Below are 26,532 nucleotides of genomic sequence, written 5' to 3'. Positions count from 1 at the left end.
AGTCCCCCACTATTATTGTGTTACTGTTGATTTCTTCTTTTATAGCTGTTAGCAGTTGCCTGATGTATTGAGGTGCTCCTATGTTAGATGCATAAACATTTATAATTGTTATATTCTTCTTCGATTGATCTTTAAATCATTATGTAGGGTCCCTCCTTATCTCTTGTAACAGTCTCTATTTTAAAGTCTATTTTATCTGATATGAGTATTGCTACTCCAGCTTTCTTTTGATTTCCATTTGCATGGAATATCTTTTTCCATCCTTCACTTTCAGTCTGTATATGTCCCTAGGTCTGAAGTGAGTCTCTTGTAGACAGCATATATATAGGTCTTGTTTTTGTATCCATTCAGCGAGCCTGTATCTTTTGGTTGGAGCATTTAATCCATTCACATTTAAGGTAATTATCAATATGTATGTTCCTATTATCATTTTCTTAATTTTTTTTTTTTTTTTTTTTTGCTGTACATGGGCCTCTCACTGCTGTGACCTCTCCCGTTGCAGAGCACAGGCTCCAGACACGCAGGCCCAGAAGCCATGGCTCACGGGCCCAGCCGCACTGCGGCATGTGGGATTTTCCCAGACCGGGGCACGAACCTGTGTCCCCTGCATCGGCAGGCGGACTCTCAACCACTGCACCAGCAGGGAAGCCCTGGGTTTGTTTTTGTAAGTCCTTTTCTTCTCTTGTGTTTCCCACTTAGACAAGTTCCTTTAGCATTTGTTGTAGAGCTGGTTTGGTGGTGCTGAATTCTCTTAGCTTTTGCTTGTCTGTAAAGCTTTTGATTTCTCCGTCGAATCTGAATGAGATCCTTGTTGAGTAGGTTTTTACCTTTCATCACTTTAAATATGTCCTGCCACTCCCTTCTGGCTTGCAGAGCTTCTGCTGAAAGGTCAGCTGTTAACCTTATGGGGATTCCCTTGTATGTTATTTGTTGCTTTTCCTTTGTTGCTTTTAATAATTTTTCTTTGTATTTAATTTTTGATAGTTTGATTAATATGTGTCTTGGTGTGTTTCTCCTTGGATTTATCCTGTATGGGACTCTCTGCACTTCCTGGACTTGATTGACTATTTCCTTTCCCATATTAGGGAAGTTTTCAACTATAATCTCTTGAAATATTTTCTCAGTCCCTTTCTTTTTCTCTTTTTCTTCTGGGACCCCTATAATTCAAATGTTGGTGCACTTAATGTTGTCTCAGAAGTCTCTGAGAGTGTCCTCAATTCTTTCATTCTTTTTCCCTTATTCTGCTCTGTGGTAGTTATTTCCACTATTTTATCTTCCAGGTCACTTATCCATTCTTCTGCCTCCGTTATTCTGCTATTGATTCCTTCTAGAGAATTTTTAATTTCATTTATTGTGTTGTTCATCGTAGTTTGTTTGCTCTTTAGTGCTTCTAGTCCTTGTTAAACTTTTCTTGTATTTTCTCCATTCTATTTCCGAGATTTTGGATCATCTTTACTATCATTACTCTGTATTCTTTTTCAGGTAGACTGCTTATTTCCTCTTCATTTGTTTGGTCTGGTGGGTTTTTACCTTACTCCTTCATCTGCTGCATATTTCTCTGTCTTCTCAATTTGCTTAACTTACTGTTTTTGGGGTCTCTTTTTCGCAGGCTGCAAGTTCATAGTCCCCATTGTTTTTGGCATCTGCCCCCAGTGGGTATGGTTGGTTCAGTGGCTTGTATAGGCTTCCTGGTGGAGGTGACTAGTCCCTGTGTTCTGGTGGGCAGGACTGCGTCCTGTGGTGTGTTTTGGGGTGTCTCTGAACTTATTATGATTTTAGGCAACCTCTCTGATAATGGGGGTTGTGTTCCTGTCTTGCTAGTTGTTTGGCATGGGGTTTCCAGCACTGGAGCTTGCTGGTCACTGAGTGGAGCTGGGTTTAGCATTGAGATGGAGATCTCTGGGAGAGCTCTCGCCGATTGATATTACATTGGGCCAGGAAGTCTCTGGTGGTCCAATGTCCTGAACTCAGCTTTCCCACCTCAGAGGCTCAGGCCTGACACCCAGCCGAAGCACCAAGACCCTGTCAGCCACATTGCCAGGTATGTGGGTAGTTTCTTGCCTTTTGGGAAGTCTGAGGTCTTCTCTGTAGACTTTTTGATGATGGCTATTCTGACTGGTAGGAAGTGATACCTCATTGTAGTTTTGATTTGCATTTCTCTAATAATTAATGATGTTGAGCATTTCTTCATGTGCTTTTTAGCCATCTGTATGGCTTCTTTGGAGAAATGTTCTCCAATAGTTTCAATAGTCCTATCTTCGAGTTCACTGATTCTTTTGTCTGTCTACTCAAATCTGCCTTTGAGTCCCTCTAGTGAATTTTTCATTTCAGTTTCTATACTTTTCAGCTCTAGAATCTCTTGCTGGTTTCTTTTGAGGTTTTCTCTCTCTTTCTTGATATTTACATTTTGTTCATCCACCATTTTCTTGACTTTATGTCTTCCTTTAGTTCTTTGATTATGTTTAAGATGGTTGTTTTAAAGTGTTTGTCTAGTAGGTTCTCTGTGTTGTCTTTCCCTGGGACTGTTTCTGTTGGTTCATTTTTTTCTTTTGATTGGGCCACAGTTTCTTGTTTCTTAATGTTAGCTTTTAATTATTAATAGTAGCAGTCCTAGAATGACTGTGACTTAATTTTTTCAAATTTCTGTTTCCTTATATGTCAGATGGGAATTGTTACAGTTTATTAATTTGAATAATTTTATTAATGCAATAAATATTTACTGAGCTCTTCCTAGGAGGCCCCCAATTTCTTTGTCAGTCTTTTCGTTGAGACATGGAGTCTCCCCTTGAATATAGGCTCTGTGGCTATTTGACGAATAGCATATATCAGAAATGACACTGTCAGTTTTCAGATCAGGCTTTAAGGAACTATCATCTTCCACTTTCCATCTCTTGGGACACTCACTCTTGGAATTCAACCACCGTGTTCTGAGGAAGCTCAAGGTGCCAGTGGAAAGGCTCACCTAAAGAGGAACCAAGGTCCCTGGCTCAAAGCCCTGGGTGAGCTCTCAACTAACAGCATCAACTTATCAGCCATGTGAGTGAGCATCTTGAAAGCAGATTCTTCAGCCTCTAGTCAAGGTACCACTACTGATTCTACGTAGAATAGAGATGAATTTTTATTTATATTATCTACTTACAACTTTTAATTTATTTTTAAATCTACTCTTTAGAATAGAGCTGTCCAAAGAAATATAATGTAAGTCATATATGTAATTTTATGTTTTTTAGTAGCCGCATTAAAAAAGTAAGAAGAAGCAGGTAAAATTAATTTTAGAGAGAAATTTTATTTAGCCCAATATATCCAAAATATATTTTCAACATGCACTGAAGATAAAAATTATTTATGAGATATTTTACATTCTGTTCACACTAAGTACTTGATGTTTTGGGATATATTTTACACTTACAGTCACATCTCAGTTGAGACTAGCTACATTCCAAATGCTCAGTGGCCACACGTGGCTAGTGACTACTGTATTGGTGAGAAGCTTGCCTTATAATGAAAGAGTTGGAAGGCAAACTACATCTCTGCCCCTATTTTACAATGGAGGAAAGTGAGACCCAGAGGGAAGAAGTGACTTGCCTAAGGTTATGCACTGTAGTGGATTGAATCGTAGCCCCTCCAAAAGACATGTCCATGTCTTAACTCCTGTGGTAAAAAGGTCTTTGCAAATGTAATTAAGTTAATGATCTTGAGATGAAGACATTATTACAGATTATCTGGGCATGCCCTAAATCCGATGACCAGTGTCCTTGTAAGAGATACACCGGGGAGATTAGACAGAAAAGGAGAAGACTGACACACAGAGAGAAGTTGATGTGAAGAGGAAGGCAGAGATGGGAGTGATGTGGCCACAAACCAAGGAAACCAAGGAAAGCTGACAGATGCCAGAACTTGGAAGAGTTAAGGAAGGATTCTTCTCTAAAGCCTCCACAGGGAGTAGGGTCTGCAGACATCTTCATTTCAGCCTTCTGACCTTTGGCATTGTGAGAGAATAAATTTCTGTTATTTTAGCCGTCTAGTTTTCCAATAATTTGTTATGGCAGCCACAGGAAACTAATGTATACAGCAAGTTTGAAGCCTAAGCTTAAGAGCCCTTGGACTCCATTCCCAGCCAGAGCAACCTGCCTTCTCATTGCCTCTGAAATCTTTCAAGTGGCCAGCATTCATTCTTTTATAAGCAGAGTGGACCATGTGAGGGCTCTAATGACCTAGAGGGCCCATGCCCATTGTACAGAGAACCACTGCCCTTTCTCTCCAAGGGGCACCATGCCATTGTCATCATCTCTTGTCTCCTCTATTCAAATGACCTCAAATGCTCTCTCTGCTTCTACTCTTTCTATCTTCAGTCTATTTTATACATAGTATCCAGGGTAATCTTAAAAAAAAAACCAACCACAAATTATATCAGGCCACTTCTCTGCTCTCAATCCTCTGGTGGCTTCCCATTCTCTGGAGTGAAGTCCAAACTCCTTATCACATCTACAAGGCCCTGCTCTTTTATGGACCTTGTCTTGTACCTGTTCCCTCCACTCCAACCACAGAGACCTCCTTGCTGCTTCTGCAACACGCTAAGCACACTACTTCTCCAGGTCCTCTGCATTTGCTCCTTTCTCTTTCTGGAACTCTCTCTACCCTGATAGCCCAATGGCTCATCCTCTCACTTCATTCAGGTCTTTGCTTTTCATAAAGGATTTCCCTGGTGGCGGTCACTCTTCATTCCTTTACTATGCTTTGTGTTTCTTTACAGCATGAATCTCCATGCCACCTAGTATAGATTTGTTAGTTTATTAGGTTAGTGTCCATCTTCCCCATTAGTTCTATGAAGGCAGGGACTTTTGTCTGTTTTATTTAACAGTGTGTGGAACAGCACGTAACAGGTGCTCAAGAAATTCAATCCTGAATGAGTAAACAAATGAATGAGGAAGTAGAGGAATGCAGGCTCCATGTAATCATAACTTTTTTTTCCTAGAGAAGTCAGAATCTGGATATTTAGGTGAAATTCTACCAAGGTGAACCAAAAAATAAATGTTCACTGGGCTGGCTAAAAGAATGTGTCCAAGGGCCACAAGTTTGAGACCCCTGCCCTATAGAATCTGGGTGCAATGGGAACTGTGTTCCTCATATTCAGATGGTGCAGCCCCTCCAGGAATTGAGTGGTTCTTCAGGATCTACCAGCCCTTGCATCTTTAGGCCCAGGTCCCATGAGGTACTGTTTGTTGTTACAGACCAAAGTCATCCAGAGCTCTTGGTTCAAAAGGCAGGATGTGGGCTTCAAGCTTCCAGCTCATCAGTTCAAAGAAAATCTACTTCAGCAGCAATGTCTCCTGGGATGTTTTCACAAGCTTCCCTGGGAGATGATGGGGCCTCTTAAAGGACTAATAATAGACAAGCACGTCCAGTTTCCCAAACAAGTCAACCTTAAAAGTGAATGCTATTTTTTCCTTGTTTCCTTTGAGTTACTACGTAGGAAAAGGACATTCTATTATGACAGCCATTGCTCTCCACATGCCACTTAATAACGACTTAGACTCAGCAGCTTCCAGGTAAAATCATCCTAGTAGGACCTGAGCTTCATTAGGCAGAAGTTCAGTGTAGCTGGTTCAATTCCATCCTGTCTTCCTTCACCCTTTTGTCACCAGTATGCTTTGTACTTAGGCAGGTTTAACCACCACTCAACAACAATGTGACTTCGGGGGTCTATCTTAAACACTCTGAGCTTCCTTGTCTTTATCCATCATGAAAGTTACTAGACCTACATAGGGTTGTTGGGAGGTCTAAATAAGACACTGCAAATACCTGTGACACCCACCTAGCACCTGATGTTTATTATTATTGAACACCTACTGGACACGGGTTGGGGGTAGGGGGTAATGTCCTTTAAGTTTTCATTCACTCACTTGTTCACACAATTACTCACTTATTCAACCAATATTTATTGAGCTCTGAGAAGGTGTCAGGCACAGAGCTAGGCGCAAGGTGACACAATGGTGAGCAGAGCCTGCTCTCAGAGCCTAGGTCTAGTGCAGGAGTTCATAGTCTAATGCAGCAATGTGTCCCCAGAGTGTGGGGCATGGTGGGGGGACGTTTAGATGCAGTGTGTGGACGGGACACTAAATCACACAGCATTGTTTACGTAGACAATTATTACTCTTTTGGTTACCTTTCCATCCTTCAGATTCCATCCAGGAGAGAGTCCCAGTTGGATGTTAATGTCTTTAACATCTCTCTAAAATTTGTAAATCTCCCTTAACAAACAAAAGAAGGCCTCAGATGCTGGTGTTTTGGGCAAGTGGCAGCATCTGGAGAGATTTTCACAGTAAGGATACGTCTTGCTATTTGAACTCGGAAACTAGATAGAGATTTTTTTCTAGATGGTGCACAAATATTACCAGCATTTGTGAAGATGGGTCAAGAATGAATGAAAGTTGAGGAAATACTGGCCTCTTAAATTTCTCCCCAAGCCCTTTAATGACCCCATATCACAGCTGAGGAAACTGAGTCTCTTTGTGGAGGGGATGGACAGAAGGTAGGGAGTTTTCTTCTAAATGGTCAGGCAAGCAAAGCCAAGAATCGTCTTTGTGGTGGAGTTAGATGTGTGTATAAAGTAAGGATTGCCCCTCCCCTCCCTCTGCAGTAGTGTGTGCGTATGTGTGTGTAAGTGTGTGGAGCCACAGGCCTTTCCGAATGAGTGACAGCGGTAGCCCATCCCTCCAGGAGACGCGTGCAGAATGACAAATGGCACGGATACGGGGTGGATGGGCACCAGTCTCTGCAGAGGCCTGGGTGGAAACCGTCGCACCCACCCTTTCCACCCTCTACCCCCGCAGGCCTCAGCCCCCGTTCTCGTTTCCCCTGGGGCGCACCCAAGGTGCTCATTGCCTTCATGCAACCCAGGCTGAGGACGAGGTAGCGGGCGAGGCTCAGGTCTGGCGGTCCCTGGCTGCGGTCCCCGCGTCGCAGCGCTGCGGCTGAGAACGCTTCTCTGGGAGGCCGGCAGCCTCGGGGTGCCAGTATGTAAAGCAGCTGGCGGCTCTGGGCGGAGCCTGGGGGCGATGCAAATGAGGGAGGCGGGGTCTGCCCGCGGCTCCGCCTCCCTCCCCCGCAGCTGGGGCCAGCGGTGCCAAGCGCAGCTGGTCGAGTGGCTGCAGCTGGGCGAGTGACAGCCCCAGCTCCGCGCGCCGCGGCCGCCAGAGCCGGCGCAGGGAAAGCGTCCGCGGCCCCGGGCGGCAGAGCGGCCGCCTTCTCCCGCGCCTCCCGGGCCCGCAGCCCGCGCTACCGCGGCCCCTGGCCGGCACCTCTCGGGCTCCCGCTACCCGCGCGCAAGATGGCTGACCCGGCTGCGGGGCCGCCGCCGAGCGAGGGCGAGGAGAGCACGGTGCGCTTCGCCCGCAAAGGCGCCCTCCGGCAGAAGAACGTGCACGAGGTGAAGAACCACAAATTCACAGCCCGCTTCTTCAAGCAGCCCACCTTCTGCAGCCACTGCACCGACTTCATCTGGTGAGAACGCGCCGGCTCAGGGCACCTTCCCGGGGCTCCGAGGGTAGCGCCGCGCGCGGGGACCCCCTCTTCGCGTCCTCCGCGCCCCCCGCGCCTCCGAGGGAGGTTAAGCCCCGCCGTGGCCCCAGATCCCGGGCTCCCGCTCCGGACCCTTCTGTCCCGGACTCCCCCGTGGGCAGTCCTGCGGCTTCCCGCTCCCCGGGGTCCCAGACAGCCGATCGCGCGGTGCCTCGTGCCCTCTCTTCCTCCCAGCTGCCTCGGAGCGCCTAGAGATCGCGCTCCGCTTCGGAAGGGGAGAAGGGGTCGCTTCTCCACAGGGCTCAGGGCTCCGCTGTCCCTCCGCGGGAGGGCAGCGCCTCGAGTGCCCTCTCGTTCGGGGTTCCCTATCTCTCTGTCTCCTTCCGGGCTCGAGGCACCCTCACCCCTTCCCTCCTTTCTGGGGGCAGCGCCCTGGGTGTCCTTTCTCTGTCTCCCTGCGGGCATGGGGCATTCTTTCCTCCTCCTCAGTGTCTCCGGGGGCAGCGCCCCGTGTTATCTCTTGCTTCTCCCTAAGGGCCTGGGTTCCCCTTTCCACTCTTCAGTTTCCCCCCTTCACATCACTGCGGGGACTCTCCGCTCCCCGGTCCCTCTAGGCATGGGGAGTCCTCTCTCCTTTCCAGTCCCCCAGGGAATGCCATCGCCGCGGGGGCTCTCCCATCCTCCCACTCAATGCGTCTTTTTCTCTTTCCCCGAGGGCATTCGGGCATCTCTGTGGGCAGAACTCCCGCCTGTCCGCCACCTCCCACCAAGACGGAAACGCTCCCCCCACCCCGCCACCTGGTGGTCGCAGCCTCTTCTCTTCTGCCTTTTGAGGGGAGGTGGAGGTTACCGCTGAGCTCCCACCTACCCCCTCCCCCCCAGAGGCGGAAGACTCTTGGGCACCCGCCTGTGGCTGGGAGGTTGCACCTGGGCTAGGGGAGCAGGGGGAAGTGGGGTGATTCTGGGGGGAACTAACTGGTGGCTGGGCCCCTCGGGCTGCCTGACATGTCTCCTTCTGCTTTTGCAGGGGCTTCGGGAAGCAAGGATTCCAGTGCCAAGGTAGGCTGTGGGGTTCTAAGGATGCTGTTTGCCGGAGGAGAAGGTGAAAAAGACTTTCTGGAAGTGACTGAGATAGGCAGAGAGTGAAGGAATTACATTTGTCAGAGTGACCTCCCAAACTAGGAGTTCACCACAGAAAGGTCTTTAAAAGTCGTGTGTGTACATGGGGCAGAGATGCTCCATCCAGGAAGGACCAGTGGAGCTGGGAGGCTCAGCTGGCCAAGGAAGTACATCCATCCTTTCTCCCTAACCGGCGCCAGAAGAGTCAAAATAGGTTCTCTTGAACCTATCCTGCCTGGCCACTTCTTCTTGAGATACCCTCCCCCCCCAATTCCTGTTCATGTGTCCTTCCACTTCCCCTGCCTCATAGAGGTCTCTACAGGTGGCCCCTGCCTCTGCAGATGGTGTATCCCCTAGGAAGGCGACTGTGGTTGTCCCCTGGGCCTCCTGCCTCTCTGAAAGAAGTGGTTCCAGTTGGGGTGCTTCTCAGATCCTGATTTAAATTGCCCTTTCTTCTGGCTAGATACAGGAAGGACTCCAAGTGACTGGTTACCTGGGTCTTTGCATCGGGTTTGAGATCCTTGACCCTAGCCAGGGATGCCCAACCTAGTGGTGACTCGGCCGTCTCTGGTTGCAGATTTGCTCTCCAGATGCCAAATCATCTGTAGTTTTGTTTAGCCCTTAGGGTGTCAAACATGTTTTGAATTTGATGCCAACATTTTAGAACTGGGAGATTTCACGAAGTATCTGACTTTGCAGCTTCAAGTTTGCTGAGCATTGGTCCCACTTTCTTTTTAGAACCATCATTTGGAGCTGAGAGCAGCAGTTTTTGTGGACAGGGTGCACATGCTGCACCATTTTGTCTCAGTCGATCCCAACCAGGCCTGCTTCACCCATTTTTGGCCCCTGTAAGGCATTTGAGTTTGCAACCTCTGGTCTGGAAGGTCCCCCCTTTCCCCCATTTTAGACCAGGTCCACGTGGTTGAGTTTGGTGAGAAATATCACATTTCTGGGGAGTGTCTTAGGGGCAAGTTGATTGCCCTGGCGATCTGGGTTTAGATCAGGGGAAGAAAACATTTGAATGTTAAAGAGTCTGAGATGTGACTTAGCACTGACTGACAGTTCTGTTGTAGCACCTCCACCCTCCAGAGAAAAGTAAAGTGATCCCTGATGAGAGTGAGTGGCATTGTCAGTTATGTAGAGTGCTGGCAGTGTGGCACTGGTTTTTTCGGAGACTTATATGACCTCTCACCTGAGATCTGGGCAGAGCCCGCTCAGCCAGTGAGCCTCGTAGACCCCCAACCCCTGCCCTCTTTTACCAAGGTTTGGAGCCCCAGTTTCACGCACTGCACCAGAGGACTTCCCACGTTCCTTTAAATGGCAATAATTTCAGCCTTGGTGCACACGGTTGGATTGTTTTCTAGAACTTTAACCCCTTAAGCAGAATGCCAGGGGTGCCTTAGTGTGGGGACATGTAGAAGATCTTTGAGGTTACCTCTCACTTCCATGAATCGGTTTCTGTCTTTGTCTCTTGCTGAGGTCAGGGGTGATTTTTGAACATTTTTATTGCTGTTTTCCTGTCCCACCTGCTCTGCAGTTATTAACGGTTGGGAAAGTTAACTTCTCAGTGTGCAGGTAATGACACATCTGAAACAGCAGATCTGTTTTTTCAAAGCCAGGAAAATGGTAGGCATTTTCTGGTGCAGTGAGTAAAGCAGACTTAAAGTTTCTAATGAAATATGGCAGCTTTAGAGGTAGGCATGTTTAAATTTTTTTTTTTTATTGCCTTTCTTTTTCTCCTCTTCCTGAGAGGCAGTGTAGGGTAGTGAACATGTGCACAGGCTATCAGGCTACCACTGTGAGTTTGAATCTTGGCTTGAGACTTCCCAGCCATTTTACTTAGCCTCTCTGTACCTCAGGCTCCTTGTGTGTAAAATGGGTCCATGTAACAATACCTACCTTAAAAAATTGCTGAGCGGCTCCAAGTTGTTACGGTATATAAGGTGCTTGGACCAGAGTTCAGCACAGACTAAGCACTCAGAAAGTATCAGCTCCCATGATTGTCTCCAAAGTAACCCAGTGGTGGGGCAACTGGTGTGAGAGGAGACTGGCTCTGCAGGGTTGCTTTGCTATGCAACTGGCTGCCAGGTGAGAGTCTAAATCCAGCTGTGAACGTCTGGTCGCCCTGTGTCACTGCTTTGGTAGTAAATTCCATTTGGGCTGGAGTGGGAAGGAGCAAGAGAGGGGAAGGGGCAGATTGACAGCCCTTGAATTTGAGATGCTTAGGATCTCATGCTTAGGGATATCCCGGAAGGTGACAGATTATCCTCAGATGTGCTCAGAGATACCTGGGACTAGTTTTGAAATCAGAGAGGAGTTCCTTATCTGAGCATTTTTGTACCACATTTTTCCTCTTAAAGTGAATCTAATTAAAATGGGATCAGTATGTTATAGAAAATACATACGGTTTTATTCTCTCACCAAAGTCAGAAGTTCAGAGCCCAAGGTGCTATGTTCCTTTCAGTTTTCTGCTTTACTATCCCAGGAGTGAAAATTATTTCAGAGTCCAAGAAGGATGCTGGACTCCCCAGTCATCACAGCCTTATTTCAGCCAGCAGGAGGAGAAAAGGTACAGAAAGGTGAAGGACACATGTTCACTGTCCTGGAAGTTGCCTCTGATACTTCTGCCTATATGCTATTAGCTAGAACTTAATCACATACCCACACCTTGCTGCAAAGGAGTATGTTGGAAATGTAAGGTTAATTTCAGGTAGCCATGTTCCCAGATAAAAGCTATGGTGGGGGGTTTTCCATTTCAAAAGTAGAAGTGGAGGGCTTCCCTGGTGGTGCAGTGGTTGAGAGTCCGCTTGCTGATGCAGGGGACACGGGTTCGTGCCCCGGTCCGGGAGGATCCCACGTGCCGTGGAGCTGCTGGGCCTGTGAGCCATGGCCGCTGAGCCTGTGTGTCCGGAGCCTGTGCTCCGCAACGGGAGAGGCCACAGCAGTGAGAGGCCCGCGTACCACAAAAAAAAAAAAAAAAAAAAAAAAAAGTAGAAGTGGAAAGAGGATCTAGTCCCTGCCTTTGTTGGGTAGGAGTTGTGTAGGATGATCATAAAGCAAAGAAACCACTGAGGCCCGTGCTCCATGGTGCTGCCATGGAAATTGGCGGTGCTGAGATGGCTTGAGAGAGGAAGGATGGGAAGTCCATAAGCCATGGGAGATTGTGGATTTCTGTGTGCTCAGGGGAGTTTAAGAATAGACTTTCTTGCTTTTGTATAGAACTCTAGATTGACTGCTACATAATTTCTCCCTTTTTGTTTCCACTCTGTATTTTCTATAAAACCATTCTCTGTGAGGTAGTTTAAGAATGTCTCTGGTGACAGGGGACTGGAGCTGAGAATCTCTATTATGAAACCCCCTGAATTCTGGATTAGAAATAGGACTGCTCAGATAAGCAAGGCAGACTTCTCTCTGTGGTATTCTTTTTTTTTTTTTTTTGCGGTACGCGGGCCTCTCACTGTGTGGCCTCTCCCGTTGTGGAGCACAGGCTCTGGACGCGCAGGCTCAGTGGCCACGGCTCACGGGCCCAGCCACTCCATGGCATGTGGGATCTTTCCTGGACCGGGGCACGAACCTGTGTCCCCTGCATCGGCAGGCGGACTCTCAGCCACTGCGCCACCAGGGAAGCCCTGTGGCATTCTTTAGAGGAGCCACAGACCAACATTTGTGCTGTCATTGTAATTAAGACAAGGCTTTGGGTGGAATTAGGCTCTTGCCCAAAGAAACTTCTACAGTTGGGCAGAGAGAAAAAAAAAATTTTTAAGGAAGTCACTTAATTAGAAATAGGGAGGCAATAAAATATAGGGATTCAGAATTCCTAGCATGGGATTGGAGTCAGAACTGCGTTTGAATCTGTGCTCTGCCACCTACTTACTGTGTGAACTTGGGCAAGTCATTCATTTGTAGTGGCCTCGGTCTTCTCATCTGTGAAATGGGCTAATAGTACCTACCTCATAGGGTTGTGGTGAGGAGTAATGAGGTGGTACAAGAGAAATATCCACTATCGATAACTCTAAGTGAGATGATCATTATTACTTGATTAGCTGTAGGAAACTGTGTCAAAAGAGGAAGAGAATTAATTTGGGAACTCATTAAATGACTATGTCTCTTTCGTGTATTTAGATGGGTTTCTTCTTTGGTATGTTTCTTCATAGACTTTAGGTGACACCAGTGAGTCTAGCCCCAGATAGCCAGCTTGTTTAGATTGTCTTTTTTCACCCTTCTTGTGAGAAAAATCTAAACTTGCCATGGACCCTCTAGAAGAACCCCAGTGCACTAATTTTCTGACTATGTAGACCTAGCATTGATGACTATAATGAGTAAACCAGCTCTTTCCTTTCTTGTATAGATTAGAAAACAAGTTTTTAAGCCTTCTTTTTTTAAATTTTATTTTTTTAATTGAAGTAGAGTTGATTGACAATGCTGTGCCGATCTCTGCTGTACAGCAAAGTGACTCAGTTACACACATAGAGACATTCTTGTTTTACACGTTCTTTTCCATTATGGTTTATCCCAGGAGATTGAATATAGTTCCCTGTGCTTTTTTAAGCCTTCTAATAGACATTATTCTTTTTTTTTTTTTTTTTTTTTTGCGGTACGCGGGCTTCTCACTGTTGTGGCATCTCCTGTTGCGGAGCACAGGCTCCGGACGCGCAGGCTCAACGGCCATGGCTCACGGGCCCAGCCGCTCCACGGCATGTGGGATCTTCCTGGACCGGGGCACGAACCCGTGTCCCCTGCATCGGCAGGCAGACTCGCAACCACTGCGCCACCAGGGAAGCCCAATAGACATTATTCTTAAAAATCCCCAAAGTATTGCATGAATACAACCATTGCTAGTTTCATCAACATGACTTTACAGGATACAAGTTTATTTTAGTCTTTAGTTAACACTTTGAGATTAGAATATGTACTTTTTAAAAACAGTAGTCAAAGATGAATCGAAGGTTCATTTTATTTTTGGCATATTTTTCTCTAGGAACTATGATATCCTGAATTTCAGGTTGAACTTTCTCAGTAGAATCATAAATAGGGCCTTTTTTGTGTGCAGTCAAGCCTCTATTCTTCCACTTCCCTCCCTTCTCGGAAGCAGATCCCAGAGGCCTGTGAGTGAGGCTCCACTTATCTCTTGGCTCTTCTTAATGTGTCCTGGGGGTTCCATGTGGATAAAAGGCAGAGGCTTTTTGAATTTGTGTTTGTTGGTTTGACTTTTTAATTTTTTCCACCTGAAGTGGGATTTGGGGCTCAAAGTCCCAAATGAAATAAAAAATTTGAAGGATAGGTTAATGCTGGGTCTTAGCAAGAAGGAGGGTTGATTTGTTGAAGAGGCAGCAGCCAATTCCTTTTGAGCTGTAGAACACTCAGAGAAAGCTTGAAGCTTTGTCACTGGGCAACAGAATGCCTTTCCAAGTAAATATGGAAAATATGACCTTTGAAAATCTAGTTGATATGATATACCAGTTATTAGAAACTCATTAAAAAATATATTATTTCTGAGTACCAGTGATACTTCAGGTACTGCCCAGAACCAGATATAGCATGTTTATAGTGTATCTGGGTCAATAAAGAAAAAGATATAGAGAAGTTAACTGGTCAAAAGGTAAACCAAAGGTTTGAAAATAAATTGTACACGTTCTTGCTGTTGGGGTCCTCTTTCCTCTGTCTGTCTCTTTCTTTCTCCACACATGCACACACGTACACACACACGTGCACACACACGCAAATAGATCAGTACGTCACAATTTTGAGATTATGCATCTCCTTTTGATGCTTTTCAGCTACAGGTCGTTAAATTATTAAGTACAATGTTTAATCCTCTGGTCTTTTGTCTTTGCAGTCCAATTAATTCTTGGGTGGGGAGGGGGATCAGCTGAACAGTTCATCATCTCTGGCTGATGTGTTCAAAAGCTTGGTCCCTCATTCTTGGCATTTGATCTAATCTCAAGGATTCTTTGACTTCACTCATCCTATCTCTCCATTGAAATTGTGTGATAGCTTTTTTATAGAGTATATAAAAATCACAATGTTTACATGTGGTATTTGGAGGTGTGATGGCTCCTTGACAATCTGGTAGGAAATTTGTATATTTACCACATACCTCCATTCGTCCATCCATCCATCCATCCTTCCAAAAAATATTCACTCATTAAGCTCTCTGTGTCAGGAGTTATGTCAGATGGCAGGAATACAAGGGTGAATGAGATTGAGAGGATCCTTATTGTTGCGGAGCTTACAGTGTAATGGGGGAGATGAGACAGGCTACAAAGCATTGTACCAATATTTAATTTCACTCTTAAGTACTTAGAAGGAAATGTACAGGGTGCTATGGGAATGTGTAGGGGATGCTAACCTATGTAAGGGTTGGGGTGGAGTCAGGGAATTCTTTGGCCTGGGAATTAAAAACAAAAACCAGGGACTTCCCTGCCAGTCCAGTGGTGAAGACTCTGCGCTTCCAATGCAGGGGGCTCGGGTTCGACCCCTGGTTAGGGAACTAAGATCCCACATGCCGCACAGAAACAAAAACAAAAAACAAAAAACAGACAACTTCTTATTCTTTGAGGTAATTGGAGAAAGTCTGAGTTGTCAAGGAGCCAGAGCTAAAAATCTGTATTGTGAAGCTGCTTATAACCTGGATAAAGATGCGCAGGAGGTCTTATCTCTGTGACATTCTGTGGAGAAGCCCTGAATCTTTATTTGTGCCATGGTTGCAAGTAAGATGAATATTTAGTAGAATTAGACAGTTACGTTAAGATGGCTTCTTTCTCAGTTTGACAGACAGAGAACGTCATCTCCTCTTAGCTAATAACTCATAATGAGCTGACTTCCTTTTTGTTCAGGGGTTGCAGTTCGAGGTGGCTGCTCTACAGGAGAAAAATCAGATCATTTCAGAGGTGGAGGGGCAAGCCTGAGGCAATAGATTGAGAATAAATAAAAAGAGAGAGCAGTTATATATGTGTATACACACACAGATTCTTTTCCATTATAGTTTATTACAAGATATTAAAGTGTATAACTGAGTCACTCTGCTGTACGCCAGAAACTAACACAACATTATAAATCAACTCTACTTCAATTAAAAAAAGAGAGAGAACAAAGTCTATCAGGGAAAGGCATTTGTGAGCTGAAAGCCAGTTTACAGGGGCACAGGATTACTTGCATTTTCTCCTGAATACCTTCCTCATCCTGGGTCCATGTCTGATTTTCTACAACCATTCATTCCATTGGTTTAGGCAGTGTGTCTTCTTTTATTTGGAAGATAATTTTTAAGTAGTTTCACAGTGAGCAGCATTGACTCACACGTAGAAAAAGATCCTTTGTCAATTCTCTTTCCATTTTTCTGATTCCTTCAAGGAGAAAGTCTCAGTCTCTCTAATGAAAATCTGGGTACTTCGTAAATGTTCTTTATTGTTTTGATTATAAAGGGACTACAGGGAATTATGGGAACATAAAGATGTGTTCGTTTCTACCAGTAACCCACTTTTACCTAACGTTGAGCTCATGTTCTTCTACCTCTGGGCCTGGTTTCTTACTGGCGTTTCCTCCTTGTGAGTAGGGAAGGGGAGTTCAGTGTCTTCCCTGGAAATGTTTGGTGTTGGAAGGAAGCTCTGTGTTGCAGAGGGTTGAAAAGCACAGCAACTGCAGGCTCTGGAAGAGACGGTAGCCTTTATTCAGGAATGTCAGTCTTTTAATATTACCGTTGTTATCGTTGCTGTTTTTGTTACCTTTTCATTGTCCTTGGCCTGGTTATTTGTATCTCTTGGAGGTCTCTTTTTCCCTCAGCCCACATGCAGAAATTTGCCCTACCCGGTCAGACGGGGAACTCAGACCCAGACTAGGAGGGTTCTGATCCCCCTTATTGAGTCTTGGCATTTGCTAAGTAAATGGAAATTAACTTTGCTCAACAATAACCATGTTCTTGGGGTGAATTCTAGACTCTTCCTTTACCTTGCCACTGGCCAGTGACCAGACTTTGGGCTTCTAGATAGGCAGTAAAAATGGGGCTTGAGAATGAAGGTTCAAATATCAAACAGACCTGATTTCCTATCCTGGCTTTGTTTCTCCATGGCTTTGTGACCCTGGGCTGGTGAAACATGATTCTGCCTTTATCCACCCATCCATCTATCCATCCATCTTCCCACTCACCCACCAATCCATTCCTCTATCCACCCAGTTGTTTTTCCATCCATCATCCATCTATTCATCCATCCATTTCCACATCCATCTAGCCATCTGTCCATCTGTCCATTCATTCAGTTAATATTTATTGAGTGCCTACCACGTATCAGGTACTGTTCTAAGCACTGGAACTAGAGCGGTGAACAAGACAGAATCCCTGCCCTCAGAGACGTTTGGTAGAAGAATAGCAATTAATACATTTTAGTAGAAGAATAGCAATTAACAAGTAACTTAGAAGAAATATATTGTATAATGTCAGGTTCCAATATGGGCTTTGGAGAGGAATAAGACACCATGCTTGCCCTTGAAAATCTCCCTCGTCTTTTGAGGGGAGAACAGCACATGGCCAATTACTTCTGGTACATAAATGAGAAGTGTTACACCGAGGGTGTGAAAAAGCTTTGAATGACATCCTTACTCCTAGGAGAGGTGGAGAAGATTCCACACAGGAGCTGACATTTGGGAACAATCTTCCAGCAGGAGTAGGAGTTCCCAGATTGACATGGGGGCGGGGGCCGGGGAGGGTGTTTCAGGCAGAGGACAGCACAAGTGGAGCCCGGGAGGAGAGAAAGGGGCTCATGCGGGGAACAGGAAGGAGGGTGTGTGAGGGATGAGCTGGTGGGAGGGGAACGTCCTGTCGGGGGTCTGGACCTCGTGAAGGCAGCGTAGTGACTAGGAAGTGGCTGTTGTCACTGCTGTCGCGCGGGATGTGTGTGGGTGAGTGAAATGGCCAAATGTTTGAAAAAGAGCATGAGATGCATTCTGAAGCCATAATTGCCGTGACTCAGATCCTGAAATTCCAGGCTGGTAGGGTTGGAAGTCAGGTAAGAGGAGCGGAAATGACCACTTAAAAGCAGCGGGGGAGCGTTCCCAGAGCATCGAGGGGCTGCTGCCATTTTTCACATCCTAAAGAGACGTTTGGACTTTCGTGTCAGTCATACTGTTGATTGTCCTATTTTGGGAGATGGTTACTGGGTTATTTTTATGGTTCTGACAATCGGGATATTGCTCTTCACTGCATCCTTCATCGTAGAGGGCCACAGAAGCGATTTTTTTCTCTAGAAGGAATCCTCCCACTCCTTTTCTCCTTCTCTCCTGCTATCATGCACTCAGCTCGTGTTTATTGAGCACATGCTGCACCGGTGGTGACGAATTTGTGCTTTGGAGACAGAAAGGCATGGGTATAAGTCTTGGCTTCTTGCTATGGGACCTCGAACATGTTACTTAAACTCTTTGAACTTGTGGTTCTTCCAGAGGACAAAGGCAGTGACAGAACCTAGTTTACAGGGCACACGGCAGGTGTTTCCTGAGCACCTTGCCTGACATACAGTGAGTACTTGATAAACAGGGCCGTTTCCATGATTTCTAGGGCTGGGCACTGTCTTGTCCTTACTGAGTTTATAGTCTTGGGAGGCAGGATGAATGCTCCCGAGTCAAGGACATGATGCAAGAATGAATGTGCTTACATGCCGTGGCCAAGAGCGCACAGGGAAACTGACAATGGATCTGAGGGAGGAGGGCTCAGCTGCCGTCAGAGACGTGATTTGAACGTGGGTGAGCGCGGTGCTTTCTGTGCTTCAGTTTCCTGGGTTTTGATGCTTTAATTTTGTGGGAAACCTCAGAAAGCTGAATTGAAATCTGTGATTGCCCCACCTGCTGCCTCATTTTGGAAACGTGTTGATGGCGTTTCAACTTCAAATAGATTTCTGACCAGCTCACCTTTAAAATTTGGGGGTCCCCTCAGCCTCTGTGTGGGACGTTCTTGTGCTCTTTTGGGTTGAAGAAGCTAGCTAATAATGTGGGTGAAGGTAGAGGGTGAGCTCTGCAGGACTGTCTCTTGTCGTGATGGAGTTTTATGGAATAACCCTATTTTGAAGACCTTCCCTCCCTAAAGGCGGGGGGGGGGGTCATTCTTTACAGTTTAGGCAAAGCGGCAACTGAGAATTTTGATAGTTATCTGGATTTTTGTGTGTGTGTGGCAAAATGTATCGTTGGGGGCATTAATAAGTCTATCTGGGCCACCAGTACACTTAGGGATGCAGGATTGGCATATAGGGTGGTGAGGGACCGTTTTCTATTTTGGTTAGAGGTCTATGTTTTGGTGGCTGGCTCTCTTTTTCCCAGGGTTAAGTCCAGAATCCTTAACACCAGTTACAAGGTTGCCTGATCTGGGCCCTCACAATCCTCCCCTTGTACCACGCTTCCACTTGCATTTCACTTTCTGGCTGAAGACCCAACTGGTGGTCTTTCTCAGTAGGACACAGCCCTGCCCAGCCTAGGGCTTTTGCACCTGCTCTGTCTTCAGCTTGAATCGCTCTTCCCTTTCCTCTTCCCCCACTCGCCTCCTACTTCTCCTTCAGAAGTTAGCTCAAATGTCACTTTTTCAGAGAAGCCTTCCCTGATCTTCCAAATCACGTTCCCCCTTGTAGTCTCATAACCCCTTGTCACTTTTACATTTCCTAATTGTATATTTATTTGAGTGTTTGGTGTTTGTCTTGCCCACAAGAATGTAAGTTTTGTGAGCGTAGGGACCACATCTGTCTCATTTCCTGTTGTTTCTGGAGTACCTGGCTCCCTACCTGGCACATGGTATGTGCTCGTAGATACTTTTTAAATGAGTGAATGGTATGGGGGAGGATAACTCCATTGAGGGAGTCATTGGATTTGGCTTTTGGTGCTAGTTTTGGTATAGCTTGATCTGTGATTTTTATAAAGAGTGTTATCACTTGCTAGTTTACAAGCTCTGGTCATTTTTGTTTGAACCAAAAAAAAAATTGCCCTCATTAAAGCCTGTTGAGAAGTGATTTTCAGAAGTACGCGAATGCTGCAGTCTTAACTTTGGGCACAGCCTCAGGCTTTGGCCGTGTTTCACTGTGAAGATAAAGAGTTTCTCCACTGAAGTCCCTTCTTTGGGACCCTGGTGGACTGGAGTGAGGATAATTACCTTTGACGTAACATAAACTGGAGGCTACTGAAATGGCCATCTGAGTAGAATAGTGGGTACATAATGGAATACTATACAGCAACGAAAATGGACAGACTCCAGCTATACACAGCATAGATGACTCTCACAACCTGTGAGCTAAAATGCCAGTACGTTCTGTATGATTCCATGCGCTAAAGTTCAGGGACAGGTGAAAGTAATCATAGGCGATAGCAGTTAGGATGGTGATTACCCACAGGGGGACTGGTGGGGACTGAGAGGGGCTCCTAGGGTGCTGGCGATGTTGTTTCCTGATCTGGGTGCTGGTTACATGGTGGATTCAGATTGTGACCATCCATTGAGCTCTAGACATGTACCCACTTTTCTGTTAACGTATATTCCACTTTAACAGAAACAGCTAAAAAGCACAGAGTTTTGGAATTCCTTAGCGGTCCAGCGGTCAGGACTCTGAGCTTTCACTGCCGAGGCCCCAGGTTCAAGCTGTGCTCGCGGAACTAAGATCCCACAAGCACATGGCGTGGCCAAAAAAAAAAAAAAGTACATAGTTTTAAGTCACTGGGAATCTGAGAAATGTTAGTGGGGACTTTTTCAGTTTTGCACACAGAAGTGAAATCTGTACAGGAGACAAGCACCTTCTGCAGTCACCCATTGAGGGATGGTGCTGTTTGCCTTTTTGGGGGGACATCTGCTTCGCATTTCAATGTTGCCCGTCGGTTGCAAACTGTAGAACAAAGAAGCCAGGACATTCTGACAGTTTTCCCAGCCAGTAATGTAGCTCTGTTAATACCAGGAAAACTTGAGCTCGTAAACTGCTTTTAGGGCTTGCATTTAAAACATTCTCTATTTGCTAAGGTATTAGTCAGAATCTATGAAAGCTACTATAACAGATAAGCCTTGAAACCTCTGGCTTGAGAGGAAGGGATTTATTTCTCACTCACGGCACAGACCACTGCAGGCGATGCTGGTCAGGCAGCCTCCCGCCCAGTCATCCAGGGCTCCAGGTAACTCTCCACTGGGCAGGTGGGTGGGGAGAAGGAACACAAGAAAGCACATTCATTTCAGAGCCACTTCAGCCAGGAAGGGACACATAACACTTCTACTCACATTCTCGTGGCCGGAGCTTGGGCACAGGGCTGCGTCAACTGCGTGTTGACCAGCTCGGGAGCAAAAGAAAACAGGTAAGTGTTGAGAACAGCAAACCCTACTCTAGTCCGCAAAGCCATGGTTTCCTCTGACTTCCTTGGAGCTGGTGTATCCAATTTTACCTCTAGCTTGACTTCTTTAAACCTGAGAGGTGAAACTCTAGACCTCTTTATCTTATCAAACATAGGAGGGGATGTTAGGGGGAGAACACAGTCTGTTTGTGTTGCTTAGAGTGAAATAAAGAGACACTCTTCTTACTTTTAGCTGGTAGAACAATCTGGTTCTTGTCAGAATTTCCAGTTTTCCAGCCATTCAGAATTCTTGCTGCTTCTAGTTGTCAGTGGGCATCACAAACGCTTTGATTTGAGTCAGGAATAAGCTCACCCGGTTACTTCTTTTGGGAAAGTCTTTTGCTTATTTGTCATCTCTCCTACGGAAGAATCTTTCGGTAGTTCTACTTTTGGATGTTTGACTGAACACCTAATTTGACTGGACACAATTATCTGGTGTTTAGCGAACCACCTCAAACCTTTAGTGGCTTCAAATCACCACCATTTTATTTTGCTCCTGTTTCTGTGGGTCAGTCATTTGGGCTGGGCTCAGCTGCGTGGTCCTTCTGGTCTAGGCAAGGACTGGCTGTTCGTGGCTGGGCTCACCCGTGTCTGGGGCCTCAGCTAGGACACCTGGGCCACCTGGAGCCTTTCTCCAGGTGGTCTCTCATCTTCAGTGGGCTGGCCCAAGCTTGGTCACGTGGTGGTGGGTGCATTCCCAGTGCATAAGCAGGGGCCCAGCCTCTTGAACTCTAAGCTCAGAACTTGCACAGTGTCATTGCTCCCATATTCTATGAGTGAAAGGGAAACACAAGCCCATCCCAGAAATAAAGGAGGAAAGAGAGGGGGGAAGAGACTCTTCCTCTTGATGGGAGAAGCTGCATATACCATGTGGCATTTTTGGGGACCTAATAGACCAGTTTCAACGTGGCCCTCATGACTGCTTAGTTCCAGTACAGTGTGCATCTGCTGGACTGACCTTGAATCTGCGGTAGGTCCCGAGTGAGCGCTCACCGCTTACACCTAATAACAGGACTCAAGTCATAGGGAAGTGAAAGGGCCAAATGCTTTACGTAAAGGGCACAGCCCAGGCTTAGTGCACATGAAACACTGACTACTACCACCATCACTATCGAATACCACCACCATCACTACTGAATACACCACCACAAGTATTGTCATTACTACCACCCGGGTCCTGCTGTGGACTTGGCACTACACTAAGTGCTTAAGATTCATAACATGAGGCCCCTGCCCTTGAGGAGGGAGAGATCTGAGAAAGAAACAGATGTGAGTGAATCCGTGTCATCCAGTGTGGCACGTGTGATCACAGAGCTGCAGTGGAGTGGGATGAGGTCGAGGGCATGGGTTCAGACCTCAGCTCCATTGCTGCACATTCGAGGGCTTGGGTGCCTTTCTTAACCTCTTTCATCTCTGGTTTCCTCATCTGTGAAATGCAGGTAACAGCACAGAGCCCACCTCCTAGGATGCCGTGTGGATTGAATGAGACCTGGCATGCAAGGAACATAGGATTGCTTGTTAAATGTTAGTTCTGAAAAACAATTCTCAAAAATACCTTTGAGAAGTGTCCTAAAGGCACCATTTTTCCTTCAGTCTCCTCCTGTGACTCTGGCCAATGTCATTGCTGCTTTGTCTTCAAAGATGAAGCTTTACAAACAGGTGGCTTATGGGAGGAGGAGCTCTTGGGAACGACACCTGTAAGGGGTGGAGGGAGGCAGGGAAGAGAGAAGTTAAACTGCAGTGCAATAGTTGTAATAGAGGCCGAAGCCAATCCCATGGCTGGAGCTGGGATGGCCCTTCAGAATTGGAACAGTGGGGACCCACAGCAAGTGGGCACTGGCTGTGGGCTGCTCTGGGGAGCTGGCATTACCCTGGGCAAGGCAGCTTCTTTAAGGGAAGAGTCCCAGGGAGGATGCGTCTGGGGATCATCGGCCTTCAGCACTCCCAGCAGGGAGTGTCCTGGTCCTACAGGAGTGAGTAGGGTCTAGGGGATGCTCTGTGGGGTCCACAACATGCTTCCGGTTCTCTCTTAGAGGTTGAACATTCCAAACTGTGTCTTCTTGACTCTTAGTAACCCTGTGGGCCTGCATCCTTGGCCTCTTCCCAGAACTGATTTAGTTGCTATGTAGATTCATAGCCCGTATCTTCCAGCACTGAAATACCATTTACAGAGAGCCTTAATCCAAGTAGGACACGGGAATGGCTCGCCCAAGGTCACTTAGCTACCTGGGAGGAGACCTGGATTCACATACCTCCCCTTACTTTCCCTCTACCTTGCTCTCCTGAGTCACAGGAGATTCCCTCTTTATTCTGAGCCTGGACTCCGTGAGATGCCTTGACCTTCACCTTTACACCTCCTTGCAGCTCCGCTCTGGAGAGAGTTTTCTTGAATTCCTTTAAATGTGTTTTTTAAACTGTGGATCATCGCTCATTTGAGGGTCATGAAATCAGTTTCGTAGGTCATGAACACCATGAAAAAATAAACTTGAAAATAGAATGCATGACACTCATAAGTATTGTTGCATAAAACTTCTATTTCATGTATACATATACAGGCATGTGTGAACTGGGTCAGATGTAAAATGTGTTTCTCACTGTGGGTGATGGTCAACACAGTTTGAAAGTCATTGTGAAAAGTATAGACAAGAGGTGCTGGAGGCTCATGAAGTTGACTTTTGAGGTCCATGGACTGTTGAGGCTTTATTTATTTTTAGAGATGATATAAATGCATTGTTTTGAATTCTTTATAATTAGGTGTTTTATTCTCACCCCATCACACTATCCCAAGATTATTTTGATGATCATCTTTGAGCCTTAAACATTATCACTGATAAGAGTTATTTTTCCAAATAGAATTCTAAGTGTGGGATAAGAGTTTTTTAAAATGGAATTATTGGTTCAAATGGAGCTGCCTGGCCTGGCCTGTCACTTGGGTGCAGTGTTCCAGCGCTGTGTCAAGTGCTGGCAGAGAGCTGTCCCTCTTGTGCAGACAAAGAACTGGTTTTCCTGGGGGATCATGTGGGTTGAGAAAGAAGCGTTTTACGAACAGAATCAGCACAGAGGGAGGGAGGAGGAGGTGTTCAGGTGCAGGCATGGAGGTGGGCCGTGTAGCCTGGGTGGCAGTCTGCTGAGGTCAGCTTCCAGCTGGGCCTTCCAAGGGCTGGGGTTCAGGATGTGTTTCTATTCTCCGGTGTCCTCGATAGGTGGGGGCTGAAATGACAGTTGGCCTCATTGTGTTTCCCTTTTGGCCTTCTCTGATTTGGGGTCTAAGGCCGGGGCACTCCAGATGGGACCAAAAAAAGTCAGGTTCAAGAGAAAAATGAAATCTGGGCTAGACCTGTTCCTGCTTGAGTGTATGTGTCCCCAGCATGGTCTCTTTTTGCTGGGGAGACAGGCCAGGGAAATTTCCATTTCGTGGACGTCTTCAAATAAGGCTTTCAAAGGCCGCTGACTCGAGCTGACGTTTATTTGGTACTTACTATGTGCCTGGCACTATTCTAAATGTTTTACATGTATTAACTCTTTTAATCCTCGCGACAGCCCCATGAGGTTGCTACTGTCATTATTCCCATTTTATGCTGAGAAAACTGAGGCACAAAGAGTTAAGAAATTTTTCCAAAGTTACATAGAGTTAGGATTCAAACATAGATTTGAGTTTAGGATTGTGTAAAAGGAATGTTGAGATGGTGCTTGTGACAGTGATGACAGTGACAGCTAATATTTGAGGGCTTGCAATGAGCTGGGGATTTCACAAACTTCATCCCTTTGAATCTTCATCCTCCGCTAAGATTTGCTGTTATTATTATCCCCATTCACAGGTGAGGAAACAGGCTTAGTAAGGATAAAGAGTTTTCCTGAGAACTGCAGAGCCCAGATTGAATTCAGGACTGTCTGAGTCAGATTCTGAGTTCCCAGTCACTAAGGTGAAGTGCTCGGGGTGGGAGAGAGCATTGGTGCAGGGGTGGTTGGGGGGGAGGGCCCCTGGCAGAGTGAGGGGGAACAGTGGTCAGGCAGGTTTGCGGTGCCTGATGGTGGTCTGGCTCATCCCTCAGAGCTGGGAAAGCGTGCTTGCTACAGCAGTGGGTGAAACTGGCAAGACTTGACGGGACGAGGAAATTCCCTAGTGGGAGAAAATATTTTCAACAAATTGTTTTTGTTCAGTGAGGGAGTTAGCACATCTGTAGATTTTTAGCTATGGCCCTGAATAAGGAATTCAGAAAGTGGCTTCCGCTCTGAGGTCTTTTTGGTTGTCATATGACTGCAGTCAGCTGATTTCTTGGTGCGCATGAGTTGCTGGGCTGGGAGGACTGGCTGAAAAGCATGAAGTCCTTGCATCATTTGGAAGGAAGGGTTCACATACAGCAGACATGGCCATGAAACGATAGAACTTCCCCGAAGAGCTGTTCTCATTTTTGAGGCACCGAGCTTAATGCTTCACACATGATCACATTTAAAGTCTGCAGCACCCTAGGAGATAAGTCTCATTTTCCCTCCATGAGGAAACGGAGGCTCAGCGATATTAAGTAACTTGACCCAGGACTTGACCCTAAGAAGTATTTGAAGAGGGCGACAAACCCAGTCCATCTGATTATGAAGCTTGTGGTTCAAGGATTCTGCCAGGACCCTTAATCAGCCTTTGGCCAGGGCATAGTGACATATCAAGGTGTGGTTTGTGTGAGTGAAAAATGTTGCCTGACTTATCAGCAAACGAAGGATGCTGCAGCCATCCAGCCGTCAGCCACATAACTCAGGATGGAGGAGAATGGGCTGCCCGCTGCCAAGCCCTCAGCCACTGCAGCCGCCCCCAAAGGTGCACCCTGAGGGGACTTGGGAAGGGAAAGCACGGGATGATGGCCCTAGACAGCTAAGGTGCATATCAAAGGAATGATTGCAGTGAGCCCAGACTCTTGCATCTTCCCATACATAGAAAAGCACTAAATTCATTAACTCGAGATATCTGGTTTTCTTTAATTAACAGTAATTTTTTTTTTTTTGCTGTCGCGGGCCTCTCACTGTTGTGGCCTCTCCCGTTGCGGAGCACAGGCTCCAACAGTAATCTTTTGATGTTCCACTACCTGGTCTTTGTTGCAAAGACCCCTATATATCCTGGCTCCTCCCTGACCTCTTTTTTTTTTTTTTTGCATTTATAAAGAAAAGGTTTTATTTTCATCACAAGAAGCACACAGACCATACACACCAACAGATGTAAAAAAAAAAAAAAGTGTATTATGCATCTTCTGCAAATTCACAGTACAAAAGATACTGCCTTTTAAATGTGTAATATAAAAAAAAACAAGAAGAGGGCTTCCCTGGTGGCGCCGTGGTTGAGAGTCCGCCTGCTGATGCAGGGGACACGGGTTCGTGCCCCGGTCCGGGAGGATCCCACATGCAGCAGAGCGGCTGGGCCCGTGAGCCATGGCCGCTGAGCCTGCGCGTCCGGAGCCTGTGCTCCGCAATGGGAGAGGCCACAACAGTGAGAGGCCCGCATACCGCAAAAAAAAAGACAGAAAAAACCAAGAAGAAAAACAATATAATAAAAAAATCATTGATATCATAACA

At 46.2% G+C, this 26,532-nt stretch overlaps 1 protein-coding gene across 3 annotated transcripts in view; it reads left to right on the top strand.

The window, feature by feature from the left end:
• Nucleotides 1-7,130: 7,130 nt before the first annotated feature.
• Nucleotides 7,131-26,532, top strand: part of PRKCB (protein kinase C beta) — a 310,170-nt gene continuing 290,768 nt past the window's right edge. The window contains exons 1-2 of one of the 3 annotated variants that reach the window (XM_060285527.1): nt 7,131-7,503; nt 8,549-8,580. In XM_060285527.1, coding sequence (XP_060141510.1) covers nt 7,331-7,503; nt 8,549-8,580 — 205 coding nt within the window. In that variant the 5' untranslated portion in view covers nt 7,131-7,330. The remainder of the gene's footprint in view (nt 7,504-8,548; nt 8,581-26,532) is intronic. The other 2 variants (XM_030871518.2, XM_030871519.2) reach the window with 2 other exon arrangements.

The sequence above is a fragment of the Globicephala melas genome, chromosome 15 (assembly GCF_963455315.2).
Source record: "Globicephala melas chromosome 15, mGloMel1.2, whole genome shotgun sequence".
Lineage (NCBI taxonomy): Eukaryota > Metazoa > Chordata > Mammalia > Artiodactyla > Delphinidae > Globicephala > Globicephala melas.
This window is presented reverse-complemented; position numbering and strand designations above follow the sequence as displayed.